General features: G+C 37.7%; 1 protein-coding gene across 5 annotated transcripts in view; it reads left to right on the top strand.

Moving 5' to 3' along the window:
• LOC131429780 (probable G-protein coupled receptor CG31760) overlaps positions 1–25983 on the top strand; it is a 228585-nt gene that overhangs the window by 132267 nt on the left and 70335 nt on the right. For 4 of the 5 annotated variants that reach the window (XM_058594124.1, XM_058594123.1, XM_058594121.1 and 1 more), the window contains exons 4-10: positions 11250–11448; positions 11524–11688; positions 11756–12382; positions 12459–12867; positions 19747–19955; positions 20404–20653; positions 20780–21045. In XM_058594124.1, the coding sequence (XP_058450107.1) occupies positions 11250–11448; positions 11524–11688; positions 11756–12382; positions 12459–12867; positions 19747–19955; positions 20404–20653; positions 20780–21045 (2125 nt within the window). Of the gene's footprint in view, positions 1–11249; positions 11449–11523; positions 11689–11755; positions 12383–12458; positions 12868–19746; positions 19956–20403; positions 20654–20779; positions 21046–25983 lie in introns of those variants that run through there. The other variant, XM_058594125.1, reaches the window with a different exon arrangement.

Raw genomic sequence — 25983 nt, 5'->3', positions numbered from 1 at the left:
AAACGTACGTCATTTAGAATACCGGGGAAAAAATTCTTCCACTTTTCTTTTTCGATAGAGAGAATCTCTCCGTATTGGGACATAGTTTTGCGAATATAAGGATAGATTACGCTTGAAGGAAGATCATGCACACGCACATCTATAGCACATCTTCCATATATACTGGAATGTTGTTCTTGATATTTTCATGCTCCACATAGTGGACATTGTCTTTAGCGAATTGAATTGTATCCAACTCTTTATAGAACTGGATATAAACAACATTATTTGTCTTATTGAATTGAAGTAAATGTACACGTTTAATGTCAAGATGCATTTGCTCCTTAAGCAAACCTTCAAGTTCTCGTATCGAAGGTCGCATTTTGCACTGTCTGAAGTCAACAACAATTGTATTCTTTCATGTCGGCGGTAGCTTTTGTTCGTTTGGTTCACTCATTTCGAGGTCGTTCTATTGTTCACTACACAATACTGTACTTGGTTTCTTCAGTCCCGAACGTAAGCGGTTTTGTTTAATCGACTGACTTGGATGAGATGAGAAAGCGAACTGACTGCCTCCTGTTGTTTACACTCTTCTCTAACCACTTGTGCAGTTGTTTATTCGTTTTCATTAGTTTGTTTCGAAATTCGTGGACTTTCAGTAGAACAACGTCAAAAAATTGTGTACAAATGGTGCACAGAACGCGGACTGTCACTGAGAAAGATAGCGAAAATGGAAGGAGTAAGTGAAAAAGCCGTGCGAAATGCAGGAAGTTCGGTGAGGATAACTCCTTTAAGGATAAACCGAAAACGGGTCGAAAAAAGGTCCAGCTAACCCTCAGTTGGATAAACGTATACTGAAGGCGTTCGAGCAATAGAAGGAGATTTCAGTTCGGGATGTGGCCAGAAAAGTGGGCAGTTTGAAGTCAAATGTTCTTCGTGCTAAAGAACGTTTGAATATTCGAACCTATATAAAGCAGAAACAACCAAAACGTTGTCCGAAACAAGAAGCATCGATCAGGCCGAGGGTTCGAAAGCTGTACAATACGATTCTTGCTGGAAATTTGAACTGTATAATCATGGACGACGAAACCTACGTGAAACGCGATTAAAAATCCTTGCCGAGATCACAATATTATACGGCGCAAGAAGGGCAAATGTTAAACCAGTCCGAGACATCGATTGAAGTCGAAAAATTTGGTAAGAAAGCTATGGTCTGGCAAGCAATTTGTAGCTGCGGTAAGATTTCGAAACCCTTCATCACCACTGCTTCAATGAACAGCGAAATATGCATCAAGGAATGTTTACAAAAATGACTTCTACCCATGATTCGAAGCCACAAGGATCCTGTTGTCTTCTGGCCAGATCTTGATTCTTGCCACTACTAGAAATCAACGGTAGAATGGTATACTACCAAAAATGTCACTTTCGTACCAAAAGACATGAATCCACCAAATTGCCCACAACTTCGACCAATTGAGGAATTTTAGGCATTAACGAAGGCACATCTTAGGAAACATGTCTCGGCAGCCGAAACCATTCAACAGTTCAAAAAAAATTGGAAAAAAGTGTCAAAACTTGTTGCCAAGAAGTCTGTACGGAATTTAATGAGGAACGTTCGCAAATAGGTGCGCCAGCTAGTCTACAATGGCCAAGTAGCAAATGTTGAGAATAATATTCTGTTGTTGTAGTCTAATATTATCAGTATATCGAATAAAATTTGAATATCTAACACTTGTGAATTATTTACAGCGAATTCAAAGTGCGTCCATACTTTCTGAGACAGTCTTTATAATGCTCGACTACGGAAACGTTCGAGAATGCTACACACGGTCGATTTATCCAATTTCAACTATTCACTATATTGTAATCTGACCACGTCGGACTTTGGAAGGGGTTTAATCCATCCAGTACAATTTCTTTGAAAGAAATGTGACGAAATTTTCAGCACTGAAAAAGAAAACATTTCAAATCAAGCTGCTGTCAATACATCTGACAACTAGGAGCTCTACTTCAAAATAAACAGTTCAATTTTACTAGAATGTCTATTCCTATCCAACCAATTATTGAATTTGATTAGTCGCTGTTGTGGGAGAAAAATGTTTTGTATTTTTCATCCTCACTAGGGTAGATGAATTAGTCTAACAGTGCCACAAATTAGAGATGATTTGCAGACTCGAGCGCTACCTCGGGAAAGTACTTCTTGACAAGTATCCAGTTTCTCAATTTCATCTATCTCTATCTTTATATACATTCTCCGATATCATCCAATGGGCCGAAGTTCTTCCTCCAAAGCATAACTTAATATGTTCTAGGTTATGGTTGGAGAATGTTTAAGACTGTTTACACCGCGAGATTTGTGCAACTGCGATTAACTGCTGTCTGACAATCACAAACCAGACTTCACAGAAATGATGCTGTTCACTAATTAATTACCGTTTCTAGCTTTTAACGTTCATTTGATATTCATAGCATATAATATTCAGTAGCTTTGAACCAACCAATGGAACATCGTCGAAAATTATCCTAGATGCAAAGTTTATACATTAAGCTTCACATATTCTCCTAGTGATAGAATAATTGAAGACATATACAAACAGACATAGCACAATTTTTCCTGTTTTTTCAGTGAGCGGACATCGCGCTTTTAAATATATATTATCTAGAAAAATTTAAAATGCAGAATAAACTATATGATCAGAAAATTGTTTAAACTGATATAAACGAAACACACGAAAGAACTCTAGTTGTCGCTTTGAAATATGCTACAGAATCGCAAATCTGTTCGTCTGTGATCAAAGTATTGCCTGACTACGGTTTTAGTGGCTATATAATAAACACGCCCATGTCTGGTTGCTTCGAGGAACTCGTTGGAATCATTTGCTACGAGTCTATTAAAATCCTAGGCTTCACAAGCAGATTGAAAAATTTACTTACTGTTATCATTTTACTTACTGTTCTGGTAAACAAAAGCTAATCGTAAACAGTTGGTTGGATTGCTACCATACCGGGTTATGGGATGTTGGACAAAGAATTCAAGATGGGTCGAACACATGGTTGTTTGTCCTTTATACTAAAGAATAAATTCATTTTATCACTAAATTTCGGTCTTTACATTTATAAAATTCACTTAACGCAAAACCATAGTGTAAGACAAATACTAGCATCAAACGCTAAAAATGGTGTAAACAAACTTTGCAGAACTGATTTCATCGTTTTCGGTTGGAATTCAGTGGTTCCGCGTTATTTTGCACAGGACGATGTACCTAAATGTAATCTTGAGTAATGATTGGCTTCGGTTTCTATCGTCTTTATCCCAGGAAATGAACAATAGACACAGGATGGAAATCCCACATTGAACGAACGGGAGCTTGTATCGAACCAAATATCCGTACCATCCATATGCCTCCATCAGTGGCAAACTACCGAACAGAAGCAGTTGCGGCTGTGGCGGATGAAGAGGAAGACTTCAAGCCAACGATGAATAGACTCTTCAGTAAGACTCAACGATGCTGTTCTGTACATAAATTATTTACCAGAATTGATAATGGTTTTCGAGGCAAATTGAGTGTTTTCAATAACACAATCAAGTCTCATTTTATCCGAGGGATACGTACCACATAACTTTGGAAATTCGCATAAAAAGACGTATAACTTTTAGAATTTGCATGTCGCCTGATGTTTTTAAATGCCTGAAACGTCGAGATCTGATGTTATCACAATTACAATGTTAATTTTCTTTTTGAAAATAGATCGAAGAAATAAATCAAGAAAATCGAAATAGTGGGCTTAAAACTTGACCTTTTCAGGTAACACCAGATTCCGACCTTGGTGAATTTCTAAAACAAAACAAGAAAACCGCACAGCTTTGAAAATTCGCAGAAAAAAAGTGGTATTAAACTAACCGTATGAAACGGGACTTGAGTGTATATTTATCAATTTATAATGGTGTACTTCGGCGTAGCAATAATAAAATTAGAAAAAAATTTATACCTTCCGAATATTCTGTTAAAATTTTAAATGAAAGCTTGTGTTCTGTAATCCCGCATTATAACATACTACAATTGCTAATTAGCATTTTAGTCGCTCTTGAGACTGCTTTAATGCCGACTTTGACAAATATACGGCTATTCATTGATAGTGTTTATTTGTGCTAGTGTGTATTGCAAATTCCTAAAACTTATAGATTTACAACAGATAAGCTTTCAGATTGCTGTTATATTGTTAAAAGCTTTTTCGTTGCCCATATAAGGCTATTTTACCGCCATTATTGGTGCTTATTTCTTATATCGGTATGGTTACTACTTAGGACAATTACAAGGGTGTGCGACACACGACCGATTACGATGACATTAAAAATGCAATTTTCAAACTCTCTCATCAGTAATTTTGAAAAAGAGGCAAATAATTGTGAAACACTATCTGGACTATTTTTTTTGCTTTGCGCCTGTTTATCAGTTTATATTCAACTCTTGTGGGTAGGTGACAGTTCAATTTTAACTGCTTTAAGCACTAATGAGCATAACGAGAAACGTGAAGAAATCGAAGTAATAAATGTGCTTTTTGCACTAACCAAAAAAACGTAAAATTTCAGTTTAGCTGTTGTTTTGAACCATTGATCATATGCCTCTCTGTACGTACAGTGAACAATGTCCGTGATAATAGTTGCTCGTGTCAGCTGAGAAGCTGGCGATGGAATAAGATTTTGGAACGTAAAACAATCTTTAGATGCTTCAGCCAAACCACCTACCGAAAACTATGCCCACTTTATGAAGCAACTTAATTGAAGGTGGGATGAAGGCTCAAGAGAAAATTCAAGATTGGTGATTTTTTCACGACCTTTGCACCTAGCACCCAAGGACGCTTCCGTTTCTAGCAATCAGAACCTTATCTTATTCCGCCTGGTGATGTGATAATGCCATTCTCTTGTCATAAAAATTGATCTCTAATTGAGATAGATTTATTCGGGTCAATCTCAGCGAAAATTGTGCGGCCATTGTATCTCCGGAAACGTAACTGGTCACAGTGAACCCTTTAAACTAATAAAAAAGATAATAGTAGCTTAAAACTGCATCTGACATTATCTAAATCGGCTTGAGAATCTCCGAGAAAATTTAGTGCAATGGAAAACACTTTTATTTGTCGGTTATAATTTAAAATTACATCTCCCGTCTAAATTTATTGAAATTTGCTGAATTATCTTCGAGAAAGTTGAGTCAATGGAAAAAGTACGATTTGGCAAAGAGTAGCTCGATATTTTTCTACATTATATACAACATCGTCAATCTGGTAGATGATGCTACAAGAACTCGCTGCCTCTCAATGCATGAACCGTGAGAGAACTTCTCTACATTACTTCGCTTACTCTGAGTATTTCACGGCTTTTACCAAAATTGTTAAAGTTTTGTAATGATCGGCGCTGTGTGGAATTCACCAAGAGAGAATCGCAAGTTGATAAATCGAATCGATGACTTGACTTGATGATTCTCATACTAGGTTACAACATTTCAAAACCCTTGTGTGGAACATTCACAGACATTTTCATAGACACAACCTATACAAAGGTTACATGCACATAGTTAGAATAGGCGGTAATAGTAAAATGATTCTATCGCAAATATCCACTGCCCGTATAGAATCGTATCTCAAAACGAGAATGAACGTACGTTGCTTCAGAGCAAATCACCGCAGAAGCGTGCTAACCCATGATGCTCAGACGGGTCATCGAGAAAAATTCGCTCTCGCACTGGTGTCCATATTCTATGTTAAATGAACCATACCGGTTTTTTATTGCTGAAATAATATCCGCCTCGTTGATGGCACTGATTGAATCGTGTGAATATACGATCATTCTTTGATACGATAAAAGCCATCCTTGGTTAGAACCTTCAGTTAATAATATATCATCGTCAAGTGCGTCCAAGAGAAATCTATATATATAAAAATGCAGAGATCATTCTTTGTAATCGCATCACGTAAGAACGAATGGACGGATTGAGATGCTTTTTTTTTGTTTGATCAGTTTTTACCCCCACCGGGTTCGTACATCAAAAAAATTAGGAAAACTTACCGGAAAAGTGGGAAAAACCAATAAAGTTATTTTGTATGGACAATGGAATTTTCCACTGAAAAAGTCGCCAATGATTGCTAGATCTACAATTGATGTTTGGCGCGCAAGGAGATGCTCAGTATTTCGCCGTTGAAGAAAAGAATACTAGATCTTTGGAAAATCGTTTGGCGCGCAACGAGTAGATTTGGGTGGAGATTTTACATGCATGATTGATTCGTCATTTGGAAACACGTACCTAATAGGGTATCAAAATCATTACTTGCCAAATGACTGTTTTAGCTATACCGTAAACAGAAACACAAGTTCTAATGTCATTTACCAGTAGATGTAGTTAGATGAATTATGTTGGCCATCGTGAGCGTGAGTTGAACAAATCAAATTATGTAACGATTACGTATCAATGATAGGATTCTGCTGTTGAAATAATGAGTTCAGATGAAAATATTTTCCTTGCATTTAGCATGCTGACGTTTGTTCAGCCGATTCGAGTGAGTTTTCAAGAGTTTGTTTACTTCAAAACAGATGGTATTCATGACATTTGTAAGCTGCTTAAGCCAAATCATTTCATTTTCCGAACTTTGGATTACTTGACGAATTACCATATGCGAATCGTGAATATCATATCTGAAGGAGAAATCGTGGCATGTAAGAAGCATTAGTTGTGAGATCTGCTGTTTTATACATTGGCTTTAACGATAAGAAGAATACTGGTATAATCACTCCTCATGTTCACTCCGCTAGAACAGAATATTGATTCTCAGGACTGAATACTAAGCAAACCGATGTGGTGGCTCGACGAATGAGAGGCTTTTTGATACAATTCTTGAACGAATATAACGTTCATGTCAAAATTAATGGACACAATATTTAATAAAAGGGTAATTTGAACTTTCGAATGTCCAAGTATTTTTCATTTTGTCGCTAATTCGTTAATCGAAAATTGATCCTGTCATTATCCTGCTACGAACATTCATCAAACACGACTAAGTAATATCACTAGCGGTGAAGTAGGTTATGGACAACCGTTCAAAATTAGTTTATTACTTTCGATAATCCCTAAGGATTTGCTATTAAATTTTAAACGTCTTCAGTACAAATAAGTCTTAATATTCAATGATAAACAACAATCCCCGAGGGCTGCATTTGGAAATTTGTGGGGTCAATTTAAAGTAATTATCTTGGTCATCTCTTTTTCATCCATCTGTTAATTTATTTATTTGTTTCTTTAGGAGCAAGGGAAAAGCCTGTTGGAGCTGAGATTTTGGTTCTCCTTCTCCAGCAGGCATAAAACCTTCTCATCTTTTGTATCAACAAATAACATTTGACCAAATGATACATAACGAAATCTTAAATTACCCTTATTTAAACTACAAAGCTAACTAACAACTATTCATATTGACTAATTATCCTAATAAAACTAGCGGGAAAATATTTGGAGAAAACGGGTTTTAATGGCGTTACGAGATAAATTGAAATTAAATCCATTAGAGCAAGTATACTCGACATATACTCGAAAACGGTTCAATGAACCCATAGTTAGTTCTAGCACGAGGAATTCTGAGAAAGGGATTAAACCGCAAATTACGCCGAAGAATGTCAAAACTTAGCTGTTGTAGGAGATCTTCACTATCAATTCGAGATTGGATGAGGTCCGCGACGAAAACAGCTTTTTGTGTATCGAAGTGTATGTCTACAACGATTTTCGTAACTTGGAAGATTAAATGGATCTCTCCAGGGCGACGCAAATCAAAACGAATGAACTTGTACTGAACAGTTTCAATGCGTAGCTTATCTGTTTGATAATATGGTGCCCAAACAACAACAGCATACTCGCGAACTAGAGCGCAATATAACGATTTCAGGCAGTATATGTTATTGAAATTTTTTGAGATGCGAAAGATGAATCCTAGCATCTTTAATGCTTTAGAGAGGGTATATTCTATGTGTTCTTTGAAACTAAGTTTTGAATCCAATAACACTCCTAGATCCCTAATTGATGTCTCCCGTTTTAGTACAGCTTGCGAAATAGTGTAATCATACATGATCGATGATGACATGATAACGAAGCATTTGAAGGCGTTAATAACCATTCTGTTGACGTTGCACCACTTAGAAAATACATCCAACTGTGACTGCAAGAAGTTTGAGTCTTTCAGATATTTGATGAGATGAAACAGTTTGAAATCGTCGGCGAATGATAGCTTCATGCATTGCAATGCGAAATTCAGATCATTTAGATATAGCAGAAATATGAATGGTCCTAGATGGCTTCCCTGAGGAACACCAGAGCTCACGATGAATGATGGAGTAACGCAGTCGCCAATTCTCACGGTCATACTACGACCAGTCAGATATGATTCAACCCAATCCATCATCCCACATGTCAAATCTTTAGTTTGAGGGAGATCTACAATCTCTGTTCAATACACTGACTCAAAGGATGAGATGGCAAACGGTGCATTTGTTTAGTTTTTGCGTAACAAAAGCATTGAACATATCCACAATAATTCCTGATGATATTTCTTCTTCGGGACGAAGTTATTGTGTTGGATATGAATTTGTCGTAATTCGTTTATTGTAAGCCAAGTAATCAGTAAAATAATGGAAAGAAACATTAACGTTTGGCAACTCTGCTGTTCGAAAACACAAATTTAAAAAAAATAATTTCAGGCGAGACGAAGTTCGACGGGTCAGCTAGTAATTTCATATATTGACGAAAATATTTTAGAACTTTACTTATTGATACCAAATTATTGGATCCAGTACAGTTTCTAAATTCCGTGGACTGTTTTGAACCGGCACTTTTGGCAGTTTTTCCACTGTTTGAACTGATGAGTCCCGCACATACTCACTACCCAAAACACACTCTATCAACGTATTCCATCTATTTTTCTATTGATTTTCGCGAATGAGCGCTGCTTTCCTCTTTTTAGATGGACGAGGCATTTTGAAAAGATTGCAATACTTGAACTGTTTGTTTATTTTTTGCCTTCCATAGCGACGGTGAATAAGATAACGGGGTTGCGGATAACTTGGAGGGAAAACAATGTTTGAAATGGAAATAAGGGAAATGTTATGGTTTTTTTCTAGTATTAAAATTTTAGATGGTGACGTACGAAAGTAGTTTTGGTCTGTAATTTTAACTATATCAATGTGCGACTAATTGAAAATAATGCCATTTTTAGTTCATTGCAAGGTTTTTTTTTCTCTAATTATGTATGGCATCACTGCCAATATAAAAAGGTGGTATTACCAATACTAAAGCAGGCCGGCAAACTTTTTATTGTGGATTTTTGGAAAATTTTCGAACCAGAACTGTGAGTTATTCAAAAGTTTTATAATAAAACTTTTAGATTAGAGGATCAGTTTACCGGTGAAGAACAACTCAAAAAAGTTTCATAAAGCTTACTTATGTCACAGTGCTATAAACAGCAGTTGAAATCTTGAGGTGAGTGAAAAATAATAACATTCTAAGAAGAAACCTTCTAATGAATGTTCGAAAAAGTTTTGCACAAATCATTCTTCAGAGATGATAATTTAACGTAAACATATATCAATACGATGAGTGATTATGTCACCAAATTGCAGTAGCAATTCTACGCAACCCCTACGCGTAGAAAAATGTGTTTCATGGTTTGTTTACATCTAGAGCAGGGTAAAATAGAGGAAGGTAGGTGGTTTCTTTGTTGCCATTTGTGGCTCGTTTCCATGATCACCTTAAACTCGTGTCCTGTGCTTTTCAAACCAGACTCATGAGCGTGTGCTATTTGTGTAGTCCACCTACTGACAAGAGACAATACAAGAGCGGACACTGTGTGCTTAAAAATTATATTATATGTATTATTAAATAAAAAAAAAATAATTATTAAATAAAGAAAAATATTGCATTTTGAGTGAAGCTACTTTTGTTATTGTGAAAAAAATGGAAAAAAAGGAATTTCGTGTGTTGATGAAACACTACTTTTTGATGAAAAAAAGTGCCGCCGATACCAAAAAATGGCTTGATGAGTGTTATCCAGACTCTGCACCGGGCGAAGCAACAATTCGTAAGTGGTTTGCAAAATTTCGTACTGGGCATATGAGCACCGAAGACGATGAACGCAGTGGACGTCCAAAAGAGGCTGTTACCGATGAAAACGTGAAAAAAATCCACAAAATGATTTTCAATGACCGTAAAGTGAAGTTGATCGAGATAGCTGACACCCTAAAGATATCAAAGGAACGTGTTGGACATATTATTCACGAGTATTTGGATATGAGAAAGCTTTGTGCAAAATGGGTGCCGCGTGAGCTCACAATCGATCAAAAACAACAACGAATTGATGATTCTGAGCAGTGTTTGGAGCTGTTATATCGAAATAAAACCGATTTTTTTCGTCGATATATAACAATGGACGAAACATGGCTTCATCACTTCACTCCGGAGTCCAATCGACAGTCAGCTGAGTGGACTGCACGCGATGAACCGAACCCAAAGCGTGGAAAGACTCAACAATCGGCCGGTAAGGTTATGGCGTCTGTATTTTGGGAATCGCATGGTATAATTTTCATCGACTACCTTGAAAAGGGAAAAACCATCAACAGCAACTATTATATAGCGTTATTAGAGCGTTTGAAGGACGAAATTTAAAAAAACGGCCTCATTTGAAGAAGAAAAAGGTTTTGTTTCGTCAAGACAATGCACCGTGTCACAAGTCGATGAAAACCATGCTGAAATTGAACGAATTGGGCTTCGAATTGCTCCCTCATCCACCGTATTCTCCAGGCCCCCAGTAACTTTTTCCTGTTCTCAGACCTCAAGAGAATGCTCGCTGGTAAAAAATTTAGAAGCAATGAAGAGGTAATCGCTGAAACTGAGACCTATTTTGAGGCAAAGGACAAATCGTACTACAAAAATGGTATCGAAAAGTTGGAAGATCGCTATAATCGCTGTATCGCCTCTGATGTCAATTATGTTGAAAAATAAAAACGAATTTTGGCAAAAAAATGTGTGTTTCTATTAAACGATACGAACTTTTCAGCCGAACTGTTATGTCGTCATAGTATCCGTTCGAAATTTCGGCAATTTTCTCTACTCGAAGTTCGAATTGGAACAGGAAAAAAACAATTTAACTCAGCTTCATTCATTGTAAACTCATGTAAATATTAAATCCCTGCAATTTCACCAAATAAAGAAAATACTCTTTCTGTTTTCTTCCAAAAGGTCTCTTGGATGCCCTCGCAAAAGGTCTACTCTCAGATACGCACGTCACGAGTGCCCGAATTCTGTCCATAAACATTTCCGACGGACTGGTCATAAACTCGGCCTGGTGGAACAAACCAACGTCCGGCATGGCGGGTCCCCTACGGATAGAAGAGGAAGGAATTGCTATCGGGAAAGCACCTGATTCAAGCTACCCATGGTAAGATATTTCAAATTGTTGTTAGTATGGAAATGAGGACTACATGACAGATCGTTTGTTACCTGTTTGTTGTAGGTTTGAAGATGAGATTTCATCTCCGGGTTTGCGATCTCCTAAATTTGCACCATCTCCACTAAACATATCTTTCCGTGGCTGGTGGACCTATCCGTACTACTCGTGCAGTCACAAAAAGTGGATTCTATCCTACAGTGTTGCAATACCACCGATGGGAAGACATGGGTAACATAACCCTTATATTTAGGCTCCGTTTTTTTTTATTGCAGTAGCATTATAATTTTCACCACAGATTACGCGGTTTTCTCAGCATCGATATCGACATCTCCGATCTGCAGGTTAACCAGTGTGACAATCCGAGCAAACTGGAGCTGATGAGCTATAATCACCACCTGAGACAATACTATCCGTTCGTACGGAACATCAAACTCAGCGACGATGAACAACTTCACCAGATTGAGGCGTTTCATGGTTCGCATAAATGTCACATGCACAGCATGCGCTGCGTTTACCGGCCGGTGCTGGTCAACATAGTCACAGCAGTCAATTTAAATTATAATCACTATAGCAACACTAGCAGCTATAGTAATGTCAACAGTAGCAGCAGCAGCAGCAGTAGTAGTAGTAGCGGTAGTAGTAGCAGTGGTAGTGGTAGCACAGCAGCTTTGTTGAAAAAGAATCTTAAAGTCATTCAGGGGTGGACGCGGGGTGCCTATGAATGCAAGTGTAAAGATGGTTTCTTTTCGGCACCACATCCTCGCGGGTTCAACGGTAGCATCATGGAAGTCGCATATCAAGAGTATCGGGACAACATAAGCACGTATTACGAGGATGTGTTCGTGTGTGTTCGGTGCGCTCCAGGCTGCACGACGTGTACCGGACCGGAAAATTGTCTAGCCAGCTATAATTGGGTGTTCAGGTAAGATGGTCGTTTAGAATTAATAGATTGCTTTTGCTACTTTGAACAGCAAATGTTTGTTTTTTTTTTCACACAGAACCACCCTGCTGACGTTCTCGGTGATGTGCGCCGGCTTTACGGTGCTACTCGCACTGTATATGTACCAGCACCGTAAGGTCAAAGTCTTCAAAGTGGCCAGTCCGGTATTCCTCACGATTACCTTGCTCGGTTGTGCCTTCATGTATCTGGAAATGGCTGCCATTTTTCCGATTCTGGACACCTACTCGTGCATTGCCACCAAGTGGACTCGGCACATGGGATTCTGTGTTACCTACACGGCACTGTTAATGAAAACCTGGCGAGTTTCGTTGACCTACCGGGTTAAGTCGGCTCACAAGGTCAAGCTGACCGACCATCAGCTGCTCCAGTGGATGGTACCGATTTTGCTAGTGATGTTCATCTTTCTCGGCACCTGGACCCTCTCGGCTCCACCGTTTGCGGAAAATGTAAGTATCTTCGGCATCATTATCCCATTTCGTTTTCTTAAACTAATAAACAAAAAAATAACATAGATGAAATCGTGCTGCCAAATTAAACATCTCCAACATAATTAAACTTAAGACTGCAATCTCTTCGATTGTCTCCCAAAGCACTCGACAATTTTATTCTATTCATTGCTTTCCCCGCATCCAATGTCAATCCATAGTCAAGTAACTTTCGAAGGAGTCAGAAATCCAAATTGTCGAGAACAATTTGAAATGTTTCCCCGGGGACTAATTATTTAAATGACGTAGCATTCTGTGGTGAAACAATGCAACCGTTTGGGGTTTTGTCAAAACAGTTTCATAGACTCATTACCATCGGGACAATTTCCATTTGATGTTTCCCAGTAGTGCAGTAGTGGATTGGTGACCGACAGGAACTGATTGTGATATATTTATCTTTTCGAGTTTGCGGTGATGTTGCCAATGATTAATTGTGTGATGATAATGACATTTTCACGCTCATGGTTTTCATTTTTTCTCTTTTTTGGAAGACTGTGAAAAGCTTAAAACTTCGAAAGAAAAAGTTTTAATTAAAATGGGAAATTTGAAAGATGACCTTCATAAATGCTTAGGGTGTCATTTGCGTATAAGAGAGAAGTGACTTAGATAGAGAGAGAGAGAGAGAGAGAGAGAGAGAGAAAGAAATTCATAGCACAACAAAGAAAACCACAAGACAAAATTTACTTTACTTGTAGATAAAGGAAGATGGTTGAATACATTAAATCGAATCATTTGTCTGAATCAAATGACTCGGCCTTACCGGTGTCATAGTTGAGATTGTGTGTATACATGAGATGTGCATTGAATAAAACGTGCCAAATGCTTACCCGATTAAAAAAAAATACACCAATCGCATATAAACAGCATTAGATAGGTTAACTTGTATCATAATTTATTTTTTCTCTGCCATTTAATTTTATAAACACGGTTACATGAATGACACCGCAGAACCCGAAGTTTATATGAGCAAACTTTGTAATAATTTTATTCCAGTCGCCGGAATCGGGTGGAACCTGTTTGGCCCTTGATTGTCCAGTCGTTTTGTAAGGCTTGCTAAATTGCCCACAGCCACAGACCATTTTTCTATATCAAGTTATTCAGGACAAATTTGTTGACCTTCTTCTTCCGGAACCTCTCCGAAAGGCGGAACTTTTCGACGAAAAACTATCGCCTATTAGGACGCATTTCAGTTGCAACAGCGCGGTACATCTTCTAGGTGTTGAATTGGGCCACACAGAACCGTACCCAGGATTTCGTTTCGGGAGGGTTCCTCAGATAAAAAAAATAATGTTACTGAAGATTACTTATGTACCTAATTATCGGTGTGCCTTTTACCGATATTTTAAACAGACACTTTAAACTTTTTCACTGTCATTATGGAATATTCAAACGAAAATTTTTACTGTGTCCGAAAGATAATTATTGTATTACATCTCTTCACGTTTACTATCATTTTATTTCTGTAATACATGTCTAAGACCTTCTAAATATTCATATATCCCAACAATCCACAAGACTTGTGATGAGGCCATAAATTCTGAGATCATTTAAATTCCTACTTCAAATGACGACAATACACTGCATAGAGTATAGTCGATTCGAGGAGAACGGAAAACATCTTCTAAATTTATAGGTCATATTAGTTTCGGATTCAGGTTTCGGAAGTAGTGATCTGAAATTCCAAAACGAAACTCAACTAAATTTCTCAGAGATAAATTCACGTTTAAGCACAGATAATAGTACGAGAAAGCCAAATTAGGTGAACGAGGGTGATGCCCAAGTAATTAAAACCTAAACCGTTGACGTTAACTATGGTAGCGGTGTGCATGTGCTTCATGTAAGACCATTTCAAAGCGATTTCGGTCTTCAATCGCTTCATTAATGCATGCTAATACTGACTATTTTCTGATTTGAGGTAGTCCTCTAAAAGTATACTATGTCGATCCTAGAAAATCGACATTAGGATCTTTCCGTCCTATTGAGACGCTCTTCGAGGCCTTTCGTGCCACTTCGAAACACAAACACTTCAGTTTATTGTCGGGTAATCATTCTGTTCTCTGGCGTATAATAATGGATTCAGCCAAACATGTACTCGAAGTGCGCTTGCGTTCGTCTTTCTAGCCCTAAATAGGCATCCAGCGGCAGGATATCTTTCTCATCTGCAGAATCTTGCTTAATGCTCGCGCACTTTCTCTTTACAGTCGTCCTGAGTAACGGATGCAACGCCTCGTAACGCTTGTACCTTTTAAAAATGTAACTCATGTAACGTTTTGTAATGCAAAAAAATTACGCATATAACGATTTGTTAAAGTATGAAAAGTAACTCATGTAACGCTTCGTAACGCCCAAAACATGTAAAAAATATCGTTTGTAACGCTTAGTAACTTATAAAAAGTAACGCTTGTAACAATTCGTAACACCTATGATCCACAAAAAAAGTAACGCATGTAACACTTCGTAACACCTATGATTAACAAAAAAGTAACACGTATATCGCTTCGTAACGCCTAAAATTAATAAAAAAAGTAAAAATCCCATATTTTTGTTGAAGGTAGTGCATGGGTTTGTTGTTTCCTGGCAAAGTTATACAACATTTTGCCTTTTTTTACCTATCATAAAACCTTACACCGAAGCGAAATATGCAACTTTATGCAGCTGATTTTAACAAAATTTATAGGAAAAGATATGCCCAATACTATAAAAAAATCAAGGTGGAACTCTATGGAACTTTTTTTTAGGCCTTTTCAAAGTTAGTTTTAGTTATTGAATTATGACAACCCCCTTAAAACTAGTTTTCTAATCATAACTTGTTTGTTTCTTTTCTGGAAAAGTTATACATCATTTTACCTATTTTTACCTAGGAAACCTTGTACCGAAGCGCAATATGCAACTTAATGCAGCAAACTTTTACAATACTTATAGGAAAATATATTCCTAATTCAATTTATTTTCCAATGAGAATATCCTGAGTACTACTCGTGTGATTCATTTTCACTATGGCCATGCTGAAACCATTAATGGTTGAGAAACGGAGGGCGTCACGCGTCTGCTATTTCTGTAACTCACTTTTGCAGTGAGCTTAGAGATGAGATCCGCTCCTGAGCTATTCCAGTGAATCGAATCTTTAAAGTGAGCTCACAGCTCTTTTTTAAAGAACCGCAGCTCACCAGTTCACCGCACTGGTAAACAGGGATGCCAGGTTCAGAGATCAATCTGTGTTTCACAGATTTTCAACCTTTTGCACAGAATTAAAAAAATAGCACAGATTTTTACAGATTTCTGAAAATGGTCACAGATTTACATAAATTCTGAAATCGATCACAGATTTTTAAAATTGATCACAGTTTACCATAAAAAATTGCAGAGCGGTAGAAAATAGTGAGACCTTTTTTTTTTTTGCTTATCAAAATGATTCCGTTCAGCTGTTATGGAAACAGGGAAACGTGCACAGACAGATTTTGCACAGACAGGTTTTTGGCTTGATCACAGATTTTTGAAAAAATGATCTGGCATCCCTGCTGGTAAGGTGGAAACAAGCTACGAGCTGAACGGATCTTCGGCTCTTGAAGAGCGAGTTATAAATGAGAAAAAAATGTGTGGATGAGCTTTTGTTCGTTCTTCCAAATGTGTATCTACCCTTCTTTAACAGATTGAATGAGCCATTGTCAATAAGACATCTTACCTCTCACTCAGTAAGCTAAGGTACATTCAGGGATACCACTTTTGCAGATATTCTCAAATATAACATAATAATAATTCGCAAACAAGTTAGTTCGCATAGCATTGTTCTTTGTGCATCAATGATTTCGATCATGCATATGAAAGAAAAACGAAGTAAGAAAAACGGCGCAAAAAACGGCGCTCAAAACAAACTTTCAGTTCAATCTTAATGAGCTGATGAGCTGATACATTGAATCGATTCCCTTTAGTGAACTGATCGGTTCGTAGCTGCTCACCGGTATGAGCTGTTTCGCACATCTCTAAGTGAGCGTCGCACGATCAACATGTCGTTTTAAAAAACGTGTTGCTTTGCAATAACTCAATTTATTTACACGTTTAAAAATGAAATCTCTTCGTAAAGGATTGTACTTTTACAATACTTTTACATATATTGTTTGGAAAACATTTTTTCAATATGTATTGAACTTTTGATAATTTTTGGGATTTTCAATATTTAAAACTAACTTTGAAAAGGCCTAAAAAATTGCATCGAGTTCCACTTAGACTTTTTCTAATATTGTTAATTGTCAAAAAGTAAACAAAACAAAAATTACTACATGTTGCTTAAGTTGCGCGTGGAAACATGAGCTTGCCTGTTTTTGCGTGTTTACGCGCACTTTGTAGTAGATACTTAGGTAATAGAGGGAGATTCTGCGCAGATAAATTAAAGAAAAAACTGTTTTTAAAATATTTCTAAAAAAATATTTTTTTTACATTACGAGGTCTGTTCAAAAAGTTCCCAGAATTTTTTAATTGCGCGCGTCTGGAGAGTCCGGTGGTCAAATTTTTTTTATTGTTACTACCCCCTTAATTCTTTGACTTCTTCCATTGTTTAAACTAACAAAAATCGCCGAGCTCAAAAAAACACGTCTATACCAGCCGCTACAAGACAGAATGTAAACAATGAATACAGCTGAAAATTTCACCATACATTAGGGACATATGTACCAACACAATAAAAAAAAATGTTGACCACCGGACTCTCCAGACGCGCGCAATTAAAAAATTCCGGGAACTTTTTGAACACACCTCGTATTTATATCTTAAGCAAAAATACTTCAAATGTTTTTTTCTTCAAAATGAGATAGAAAACAAAAATTTTTTGCGAAAAAAAAATATTTTTATTCGAAATTGTTACTACCCCCTTAACAAAACTTAAGGTGTCACTTTCAAAAGAAGCGTAATATAATCTTGTAAAACTTCTTCGAAGACACGTTAGCTCTTAAAAATCAGAGAAAGTCAGTACAGACTTTTGACCGTCTTTTTCCAGTTTTGGACCACTGTGCGTCGTTCGCACTTGTTTACACCGAGAAAAAAAATTGTCAAACTAACTATACATGGGCTTATCACATCGATTCATTCCATGACAGTAGCAGCAGAAAACCGGGTTCGATACTGTAAATATTGTTTCGTTTAGCAACAAATCAAAATTTTTTTAATTCCCTGATTTCATATAGTTTCTACGAGTTTTTTCGATTTTATACATTCCACTACTTGTTTATAACTGGCCTAATTTTTCGATGTGTAGCAAAATGGCTACGCAAAGCGCATTATTATTGATCGCAGCTTGCGCACTATTTGAAAATATGAAATTATGATTTCTAATTACGATTATAATCTGGAATAAGATGTGAAAATTAAAACAAAACGACTATATCTTCATTTTGGTCTAAAGTCTAAGCCAAGAAAAAAAACACGATTCAATAAGGAATTTTTTATATAAAGCTTATTTTCTACGAACCAAAATGGCTAAGAGAATGACAGATTTTATATTTATGTCTACCGTATTGGCATTAAAACAATACGCAAGGTGAAATGTAGCCGAATAAAGTGATTTACCCGCCTTTCCCCTATGAAACACCCTTAAAAAACCCTGTGATTTTACATTTTATTAGATGCACATAAATGGAGCGTCGCTGCTCTCGCAAATTTACGTGAAAGAACATTTAATATTGTGTCTGAAACTCTACACATGACATTTGTTGAAATAAAAAAAAATACTAGAGCAACCGTCGCGACTTGAACCGAGAATCATTGGATCGCAAATACGTCTGTTAATCGACCGAGCCACAGAAGCATACATCTGCTTGGCTGGTAAAAGGTGCATTTAAATTCATACAATCGCACCTGCTAGCAGAACGCAAGTTACAGTCGAAACCAGTAAAATTCAAGCTCAATTTAAGTCATTACAAATGAAATTTCCGTCATTTGACAAATTAGGTCTTTATGAATTACATCGTAGGAGGGATTAAGTCACCTGTAAAATTCAATTTTTTTGGAGTGAAGAATTCAATTGTCAATTTTATCATTCGCAAACAATCTAAGCGCTTAAAATAGATAAAGTTTCTAATTGATCACATCATCTTTATTTTTGTTTTTATTATGGAAATCTTTGAGTTGTTTCATTTTTAATGTAACTGTGCTCGGTCGTGTCTTGTAATAAATGTAAAATATTCAAAAGATTCATCTCTAGAAATCATCACAAAACAAACTGGAGCATATCAGTATACTATTGCGGAATATTTGATATTTCGCCATCCTTTATCGATGCGGAAATTATTCCAACCTACGGTTTGAATCACAATCAAAAATATAATTGCGTTCGGCTGTTAAACGTGACAAGGTTATAACATTCGCGGTGTGTTTTTAATCCATCAGATAATTGGTTTTGGCCTCAAGAATATAAATTGCGGCAACAAAATTAAGCACATTTCCAATGCGATGAAAGGCACTCGTTCCAAGCTCGGTAATCGGACTTTAACCTCAACATAACCTTTAGCTGTTCAGATTTAGTAAGAGTCTACTTAATATATACCATTGGTTATCCTGATTAGGAAGAAACATGCTTAATTCAACGCAACACACAAAATGTTCATACACAAATCTACACAAATTAATCCTAGCAACATTTCTGCACAAATTTGCGGCTACCATTCTATCCTAAGGGACCTTCCCAAGCGCTCATCTAGTGGCTGGTCCTGTTGAACTCGCAACAGCAGTAACTCACCTCGGTGGGGGCACGATTTCATCGGATGACAGACAATTATGTAGATTAAACTCGGTACACACTGATTGACCTCTGGTTTGCTTGTACTGATCTCCACCCGCATCCTGGTACAGATTGTCGACCAGAACGGTCTAATATTCAAGCAATGTTCGTACAACTGGTGGGACCACAGCCTGGCTATCGGCGAGGTGCTATTCCTGGCCTGGGGCATCCGTGTGTGCTACAACGTACGCAATGCCGAATCACTGTACAACGAGGCCCGGCTCATATCCTTCGCCATCTACAACATCGCGCTCGTCAACACCACCATGGTTGCGTTCCAGTAAGTTCGTTAATTTGTTTACCCATTTGGCATGTTGCATTCCAATCTAACTTCAACGGTACATTCGATTATTCGTGCATCAAATGGCATGAGCGGTATTGCAGTACGAAAGTCGAATATCGGAGTTTAATTGAACCTTTAATGTTAGGTCATGTTTGTATTATGAAATCTCCTTGCATGCATTTTACTACCAAACAAGTCAATTTTTTTGTTCTAATCAAACGATTACACAGTATCGTATTGTTAAGTCCATTTGGTTAGAGTTTTAATCTGCACCTGCATCTGTTCGGAATCACACAATCCATAATCCATCGTAATCCGACCATTAAGTCCTGATGTAGCCAGTTTAAAAAAAACATCCGTCAAACATCAAAGCCGCAGCACATCCGCTGCTGTGTGTTGAACAAACAGTAATCCCGGCTTCGGCTCTGCGGTTGCATATTTACAGTTTATTCATCTTTCCTCGAGCTGGTCCAGACATTAAGTATCTGCTAGGCTTCATCCGGACCCAGCTCAGCACATCCGTCACGATAGCACTGGTATTCGGTCCGAAAGTGCTCCGAATACTGCGCGGCCAGGGGGACCAGTGGGATCAGCGCGCACGAAAACGGGGCATAACCGCATCGTTCTCACTCAACGGCATCGGTCTGGTGCCCGAGGAAACCGCAGATCTGTACCAGGAAAACGAAGAGCTGAAGGTAAGTAATTCCTTGATTCGTCACTCAAAACGAGCACCGGTCGGCACAAAGTGGGACAATGATTTAATTCTACCCGTTCTTTTTCTCGGGCTTTCGCTTGAATCGAATTTGAATTTTTCTCTCAAGGAAGAAATTCAGAAACTTGCTGCTCAAATCGAATTCATGAAGATTGTTCACATGGAAATGAACAATCGTCATCTGAAGCCAAAACCGGGAGGCTATTTCACGCTGAAAAGTCCGCTCGGCAAAAGCATTGGCGGCAGTGGGCTGCACTCGTCCCACAAGCACAAACACCCTCCCAAGGAGGACTCACTCAAGGAGAACAGTGGGATCACCGAGGACGGACACAGTGGCACCAACAGCTGCTACTCTGGGACGGCGAATTCAATCGGGTGAGTGAAAAAGTTCGTTTTTTATTATTTCATAGCTAATCTACTTTTTTCCACGTGGGATACGATTTTGTGTTCTCGCAGTTTTTCCATCATTTCCGATCTGCTGGGCCTCTAGAATATAAAATACTGAGTCAACTTCATTCAAGTTATTTGTTTTTATCAACTTCCGCTTCCGCGTTCGGACTTCCATCACTTCATCTTCACATTGAAATCGTTTTATGATTATTATCCTTACGTATCTGTTACTGGGTACTGAGTGGCTCCATCTAAATTCGAAGGTTGATTTTTTGTATATTTATATTTGCTTCAAGCATACTTTATAGCTAAAAAGACGATTCGGCTCATCGATTTGTCATTTCAACTCCAGCCTTACTTTTGAGAAGGGCTTAAGTAACAGTTTCTTGAGAATTACAAAAAAAAATATATCTAACGATTACTCTGATTGGGTTCATGTCTTTGTCAATTTTCACAAAGAAGTATTTGGGAATTTTTATTTTTTTAAATACCATAGCTGACAAATCATTAGATTTACTGCACTGTACTACCATTCAAAAATCGGCAAGCTGAGAAAAATACGAATTAAGAAGCGATTTATTTATTTTCGATTTCTTTGATTTTTTGTGCTACAAATCGCTTAATCTTGGTTTTATTCCACGAAATACTGGGAATACATCACTAATATACGGAATTTTAGTTGGTGAAATTTGCACTAAATGAGACTGATATGCAGGGCTTGTAAGAAGTGTATCGAAAATAAGTTATTCCTTCACGAACTTTCGAACTCTCTTCATCAAGTTCCGGACAAGTGTTGCGTCGCATTTTTTGAACGCTTGAGCCCAATTTTTTTGAACTCCTACATGCTTCCAGCTGCCTTACCAGTCTTCTTGAAGACCCTCTTCACGATTGCCCAGTAACGTTCGATGGGTCAAAACAGAGGGCAATTTGGTGGATTGATATTTTTCTCAACGAAATTCATACCCTTTTCCGCAAGCCAATTGAGAGCCAATTGAGAGTGGTAGTGAGCCGACGCTAAATCCGGCCAAAGCGGTGGAGGTGTACTATGCTTCTTATATAAAGGCAGCAATCTCTTTTGGAGACACTCAGATCGATAGATTTCTGCATTTATAGTTCCGGTAGTGAAAAAAATGGTTGACTTCAAACCACAGGAACATATTACTTGCCATACCAGTACCTTTCGACCGAATTTCTCCACTTGAATCGACCTGTCCGCATCGCTCGCATCCTTCTTAACGACGACAGTAAAGTATTGTGGGCCTGGAAGGGTTTTTGAGTTCTCCTTTGCATAAGTCTCATCGTCCATCAAAACTCATGCATCCGGATACTGCTCGCTTTTTCGGTGCTACACTTTGTTTCGAGATTTTCTGCTTCTTGTAGGTCTTCAGGTGATTTCGTTCCTTGATACGCTGGATCATTCCGACACTTGTTCCTACTTTTTTGGCCAAATCACGTATTGACATTGATTTGTTCTTCATGATTAGAGATACCATTTTCTGGTCCAGGTTCGGGTTGGAAGAACCGGGTTTTCTGCCTCTTTCTGGTAGCTCATCCAATGAATAGTGTTTCCCAAACTTATAAATGATAGTTTTAACACTGACATGATGAATTCCAAACCACTTTCCCAATTTCCCTATAGTAATACCCTTCTCACTTAGCCATGTGTCCAGAACCTTAATTTTCACTACCTTTTCAATACGCTACATTTTGAACACGCAGAATTTCAACCGCACAAACAAGAAAACAAACGAAAGCTGACAGCTAAACACACAGCATGCTGTGATCTGAGCATAATAAACCATCACAAATACATGCGTAAAACACAAATGTATGTGGATAGCTTATTTTCGATACACTCCTTATTGTGCATCCTCAAACGAACAAAGTAACAAAAAACACCCACTGTGAACACTTTGCTTGACATAACTGAATGAGAGACCTATATTAGAGAGAAACTGGATGCGTGAGAGTATATGCTACTGGGCAGACCAGTTCCCTTGCTAGGTAAATTGCCTGTGCTCTCAGTCTCAGTTAACACATGAAGTAAGCAATCTATGGCAATGCAATGAAATGAAGGGTTCATTTTCTTAAGTACTGTACGAGAATGAAGAACTTTGCTTCACGGTGTGCTACAAGATGCGAAGTAAGGTTATACAGGCAGTATTTACCGTGTTTTTTAGTGTAGGCTTGCAGAAATCATTTTTGAACATATCGTGTATACTCCAAGACCAGATATTTCAGACATTGTATAGCATAAATTTTGCATTTGAGCCCGTTTTCAAAACGATCAATTTGTTTCTTGGGAGGTTATTCTGTATATATATAGCAATATTTTTTTCAATTAATATTTGTCGGAACTAAAAGTTATGAATCTAGTTTTCTCATAGGCTTCTTCAATATGAGAACGTTCATCAAATGTTAACCTCATGAAGCATGCTCATCAGCTGGCAAATATCTTCATGAACTGATGAGCGTACGAAACAGCTCTCCTCGCTTGGGTTGCGCTGTGAATTCTACCTAACATACGAATGTGTGTGAATAACACAGAGGGTTGTTGCTTCAATTTGCAAGCCCTGCTGACATGCGGTTACTTTTCATATGAGTAATTCTACGCAAAACGTCCATAATTGGCAAATTCTTGCACGACCTTCTTCGATTCGTATGAATCTTTGCATGTGTTATCTTTAGGGCAAATAAAGTATTTTTCACTGCTCTGGAGATTATTTTTCACTCTCAGACTAATTTTTGAAAAGGGCGTGTGTGTTTCAAGCCACATTATTTTTAAACAAATATAACTCGAAATCTATAGCTTCTTCGGAAATTTTGTCTAAAAAGCAGCTGTATACAATCAATTGAACCTAACAAAAATACACTGATAAAAATATCTTCCGATTTTACAAAAAATCAAAAATGAAATCAATTTTTTTAAATTTTTAATTAATCCATCGTAAGTATTTTTTTCATTTTAAACCACAAACAACATTAAGTCATAAGGAAACTAATGGATATTTAAGACGGTTGGAGAGATGATCTGTAAAAAAGTTTACCGAAGAAAAACTTCTTATTGATTTTCGAAAAACGATGTGTCCGAGCAATCAAATATTATTCTTCAAGCTAAACTCAATAGAAAAGTTGGCAGAGAGCTACTTCCTAAATCCAGCCATTTTCGACATATATGAAAAACAAAATCGATAAAATGAATATTCCATGAATACTACTTGTTTAAAATTTAGTCCAAGTTATTGTTTTTGTAATCCTCATGAAATTTTGAATACATTATTCTTTGTCATCAAGACGAGGCGAGCAGTTGTTTTCGAGACAGGTTTAGCAAGGGAGTAACCGCCATTTTGAAAAAATACCTGCTTTTAGGTATTCGGTCCATGTATCAAAAATTAGGTTTTCATGGTCTTCTTGTTTACCTCTGGTATAATAGTTTACCTATGACATAAAGGATTACCTACACCCAGAGATGTCCGTCTCCTCTGTGTGACGAAGAGCAAGCAAAATTTCTCACCTCGCACTGACAACTCCAACGAGGGCTCTTCTCTTTCACATATGTTATATTCACCACTGTTGTAAAGACTGTCCCAGAAAGTATGGACGCACTTTGATTTCGCTGTAAATAATTCACAAGTGTTAGATATTCAATTTTTATTCGATATACTGATAATATTAGACTACAACAAAAGAATATTATTCTCAACATTTGCTACTTGGCCATTGTAGACTTGCTGGTGCACCTTCTTGCGAACGATTCTCATTAAATTCCGTACAGGCTTCTTGGCGACAAGTCTTGACATTTTTTTTCCAATCTTTTTCGATCTGTTGTATGGTTTCGGCTGCCGAGACATGTTTCCTAAGATGTGTCTTCGTTAATGCCCAAAATTATTCAATTGGTCGAAGTTGTGAGCATGTATATTTCGCTGTTCATTGAAGCAGTGGTGATGAAGGGTTTCGAAATTTTACCGCAGCTACAAATTGCTTGTCAGACCATAGCTTTCTTACCAAATTTTTCAACTTCATTCGATGTCTCGGACTGGTTCAACACTTGCCTTTCTCGTACCGTATAATATTGTGGTCCCGGCAAGGATTTTTAATCAAGTTTCACGTATGTATCGTCGTCCATGATTATGCAGTTCAAATTTTCAGCAAGAATCGTATTGTACAGCTTTCGAACCCTCGGTCTGATCTTGTTTCGGACTACGTTTTGGTTGTTTCTGCTTCTTATAGGTTCGAAGATTCGAACGTTCTTTAGCACGAAGAACATTTGACTTCGAAGTGCCCACTTTTTTGGCCACATCCCGAACTGAAACCTCCTTCTTTTGCTCGAACGCCTTCAGTATACGTTTATCCAACTGAGGATTAGCAGGACCTTTTTTTTTCGACCCGTTTTCGGTTTATCCTGAAAGGTGTTATCCTCACCGAACTTCCTGATTGCATTTCGCACGGCTTTTTCACTTACTCCTTCCATTTTTGCTATCTTTCTCAGTGACAGTCCGCGTTCTGTGCACCATTTGCACACAATTTTTCGACATTGTTCTGCTGAAAGTCCACGAATTTCGAAACAAACTAATAAAAACGAATAAACAACTGCACAAGTGGTTAGAGAAGAGTGTAAACAACAGGAAGCAGCCATAAATGACAGATTCTGAACCATTGCGAAATGGCAGCGGTTTTTGGTTGCGGCCATACTTTCTGGGACAGTCTTTATAGAGTGTGCACGCATCATGAGTGCGCGTGTTTATTTTTATTTACCTCTAGCACTGAAGCGCACCAAAGTGCTTGAGCAGAGCTATCAAATTCTCTGAGATGGATGCAAATACTTTTGCAGAGGTGTACACGCCGGTGAGCACTCTAGTGCATGGTTTGCATAGAAGAAGCGTGGGGCACTTATCTTAAAACCCTTTTATTTTGAAATGAATA

Source organism: Malaya genurostris, chromosome 2, assembly GCF_030247185.1.
Source record: "Malaya genurostris strain Urasoe2022 chromosome 2, Malgen_1.1, whole genome shotgun sequence".
Classification (NCBI taxonomy): domain Eukaryota; kingdom Metazoa; phylum Arthropoda; class Insecta; order Diptera; family Culicidae; genus Malaya; species Malaya genurostris.
This window is presented reverse-complemented; position numbering and strand designations above follow the sequence as displayed.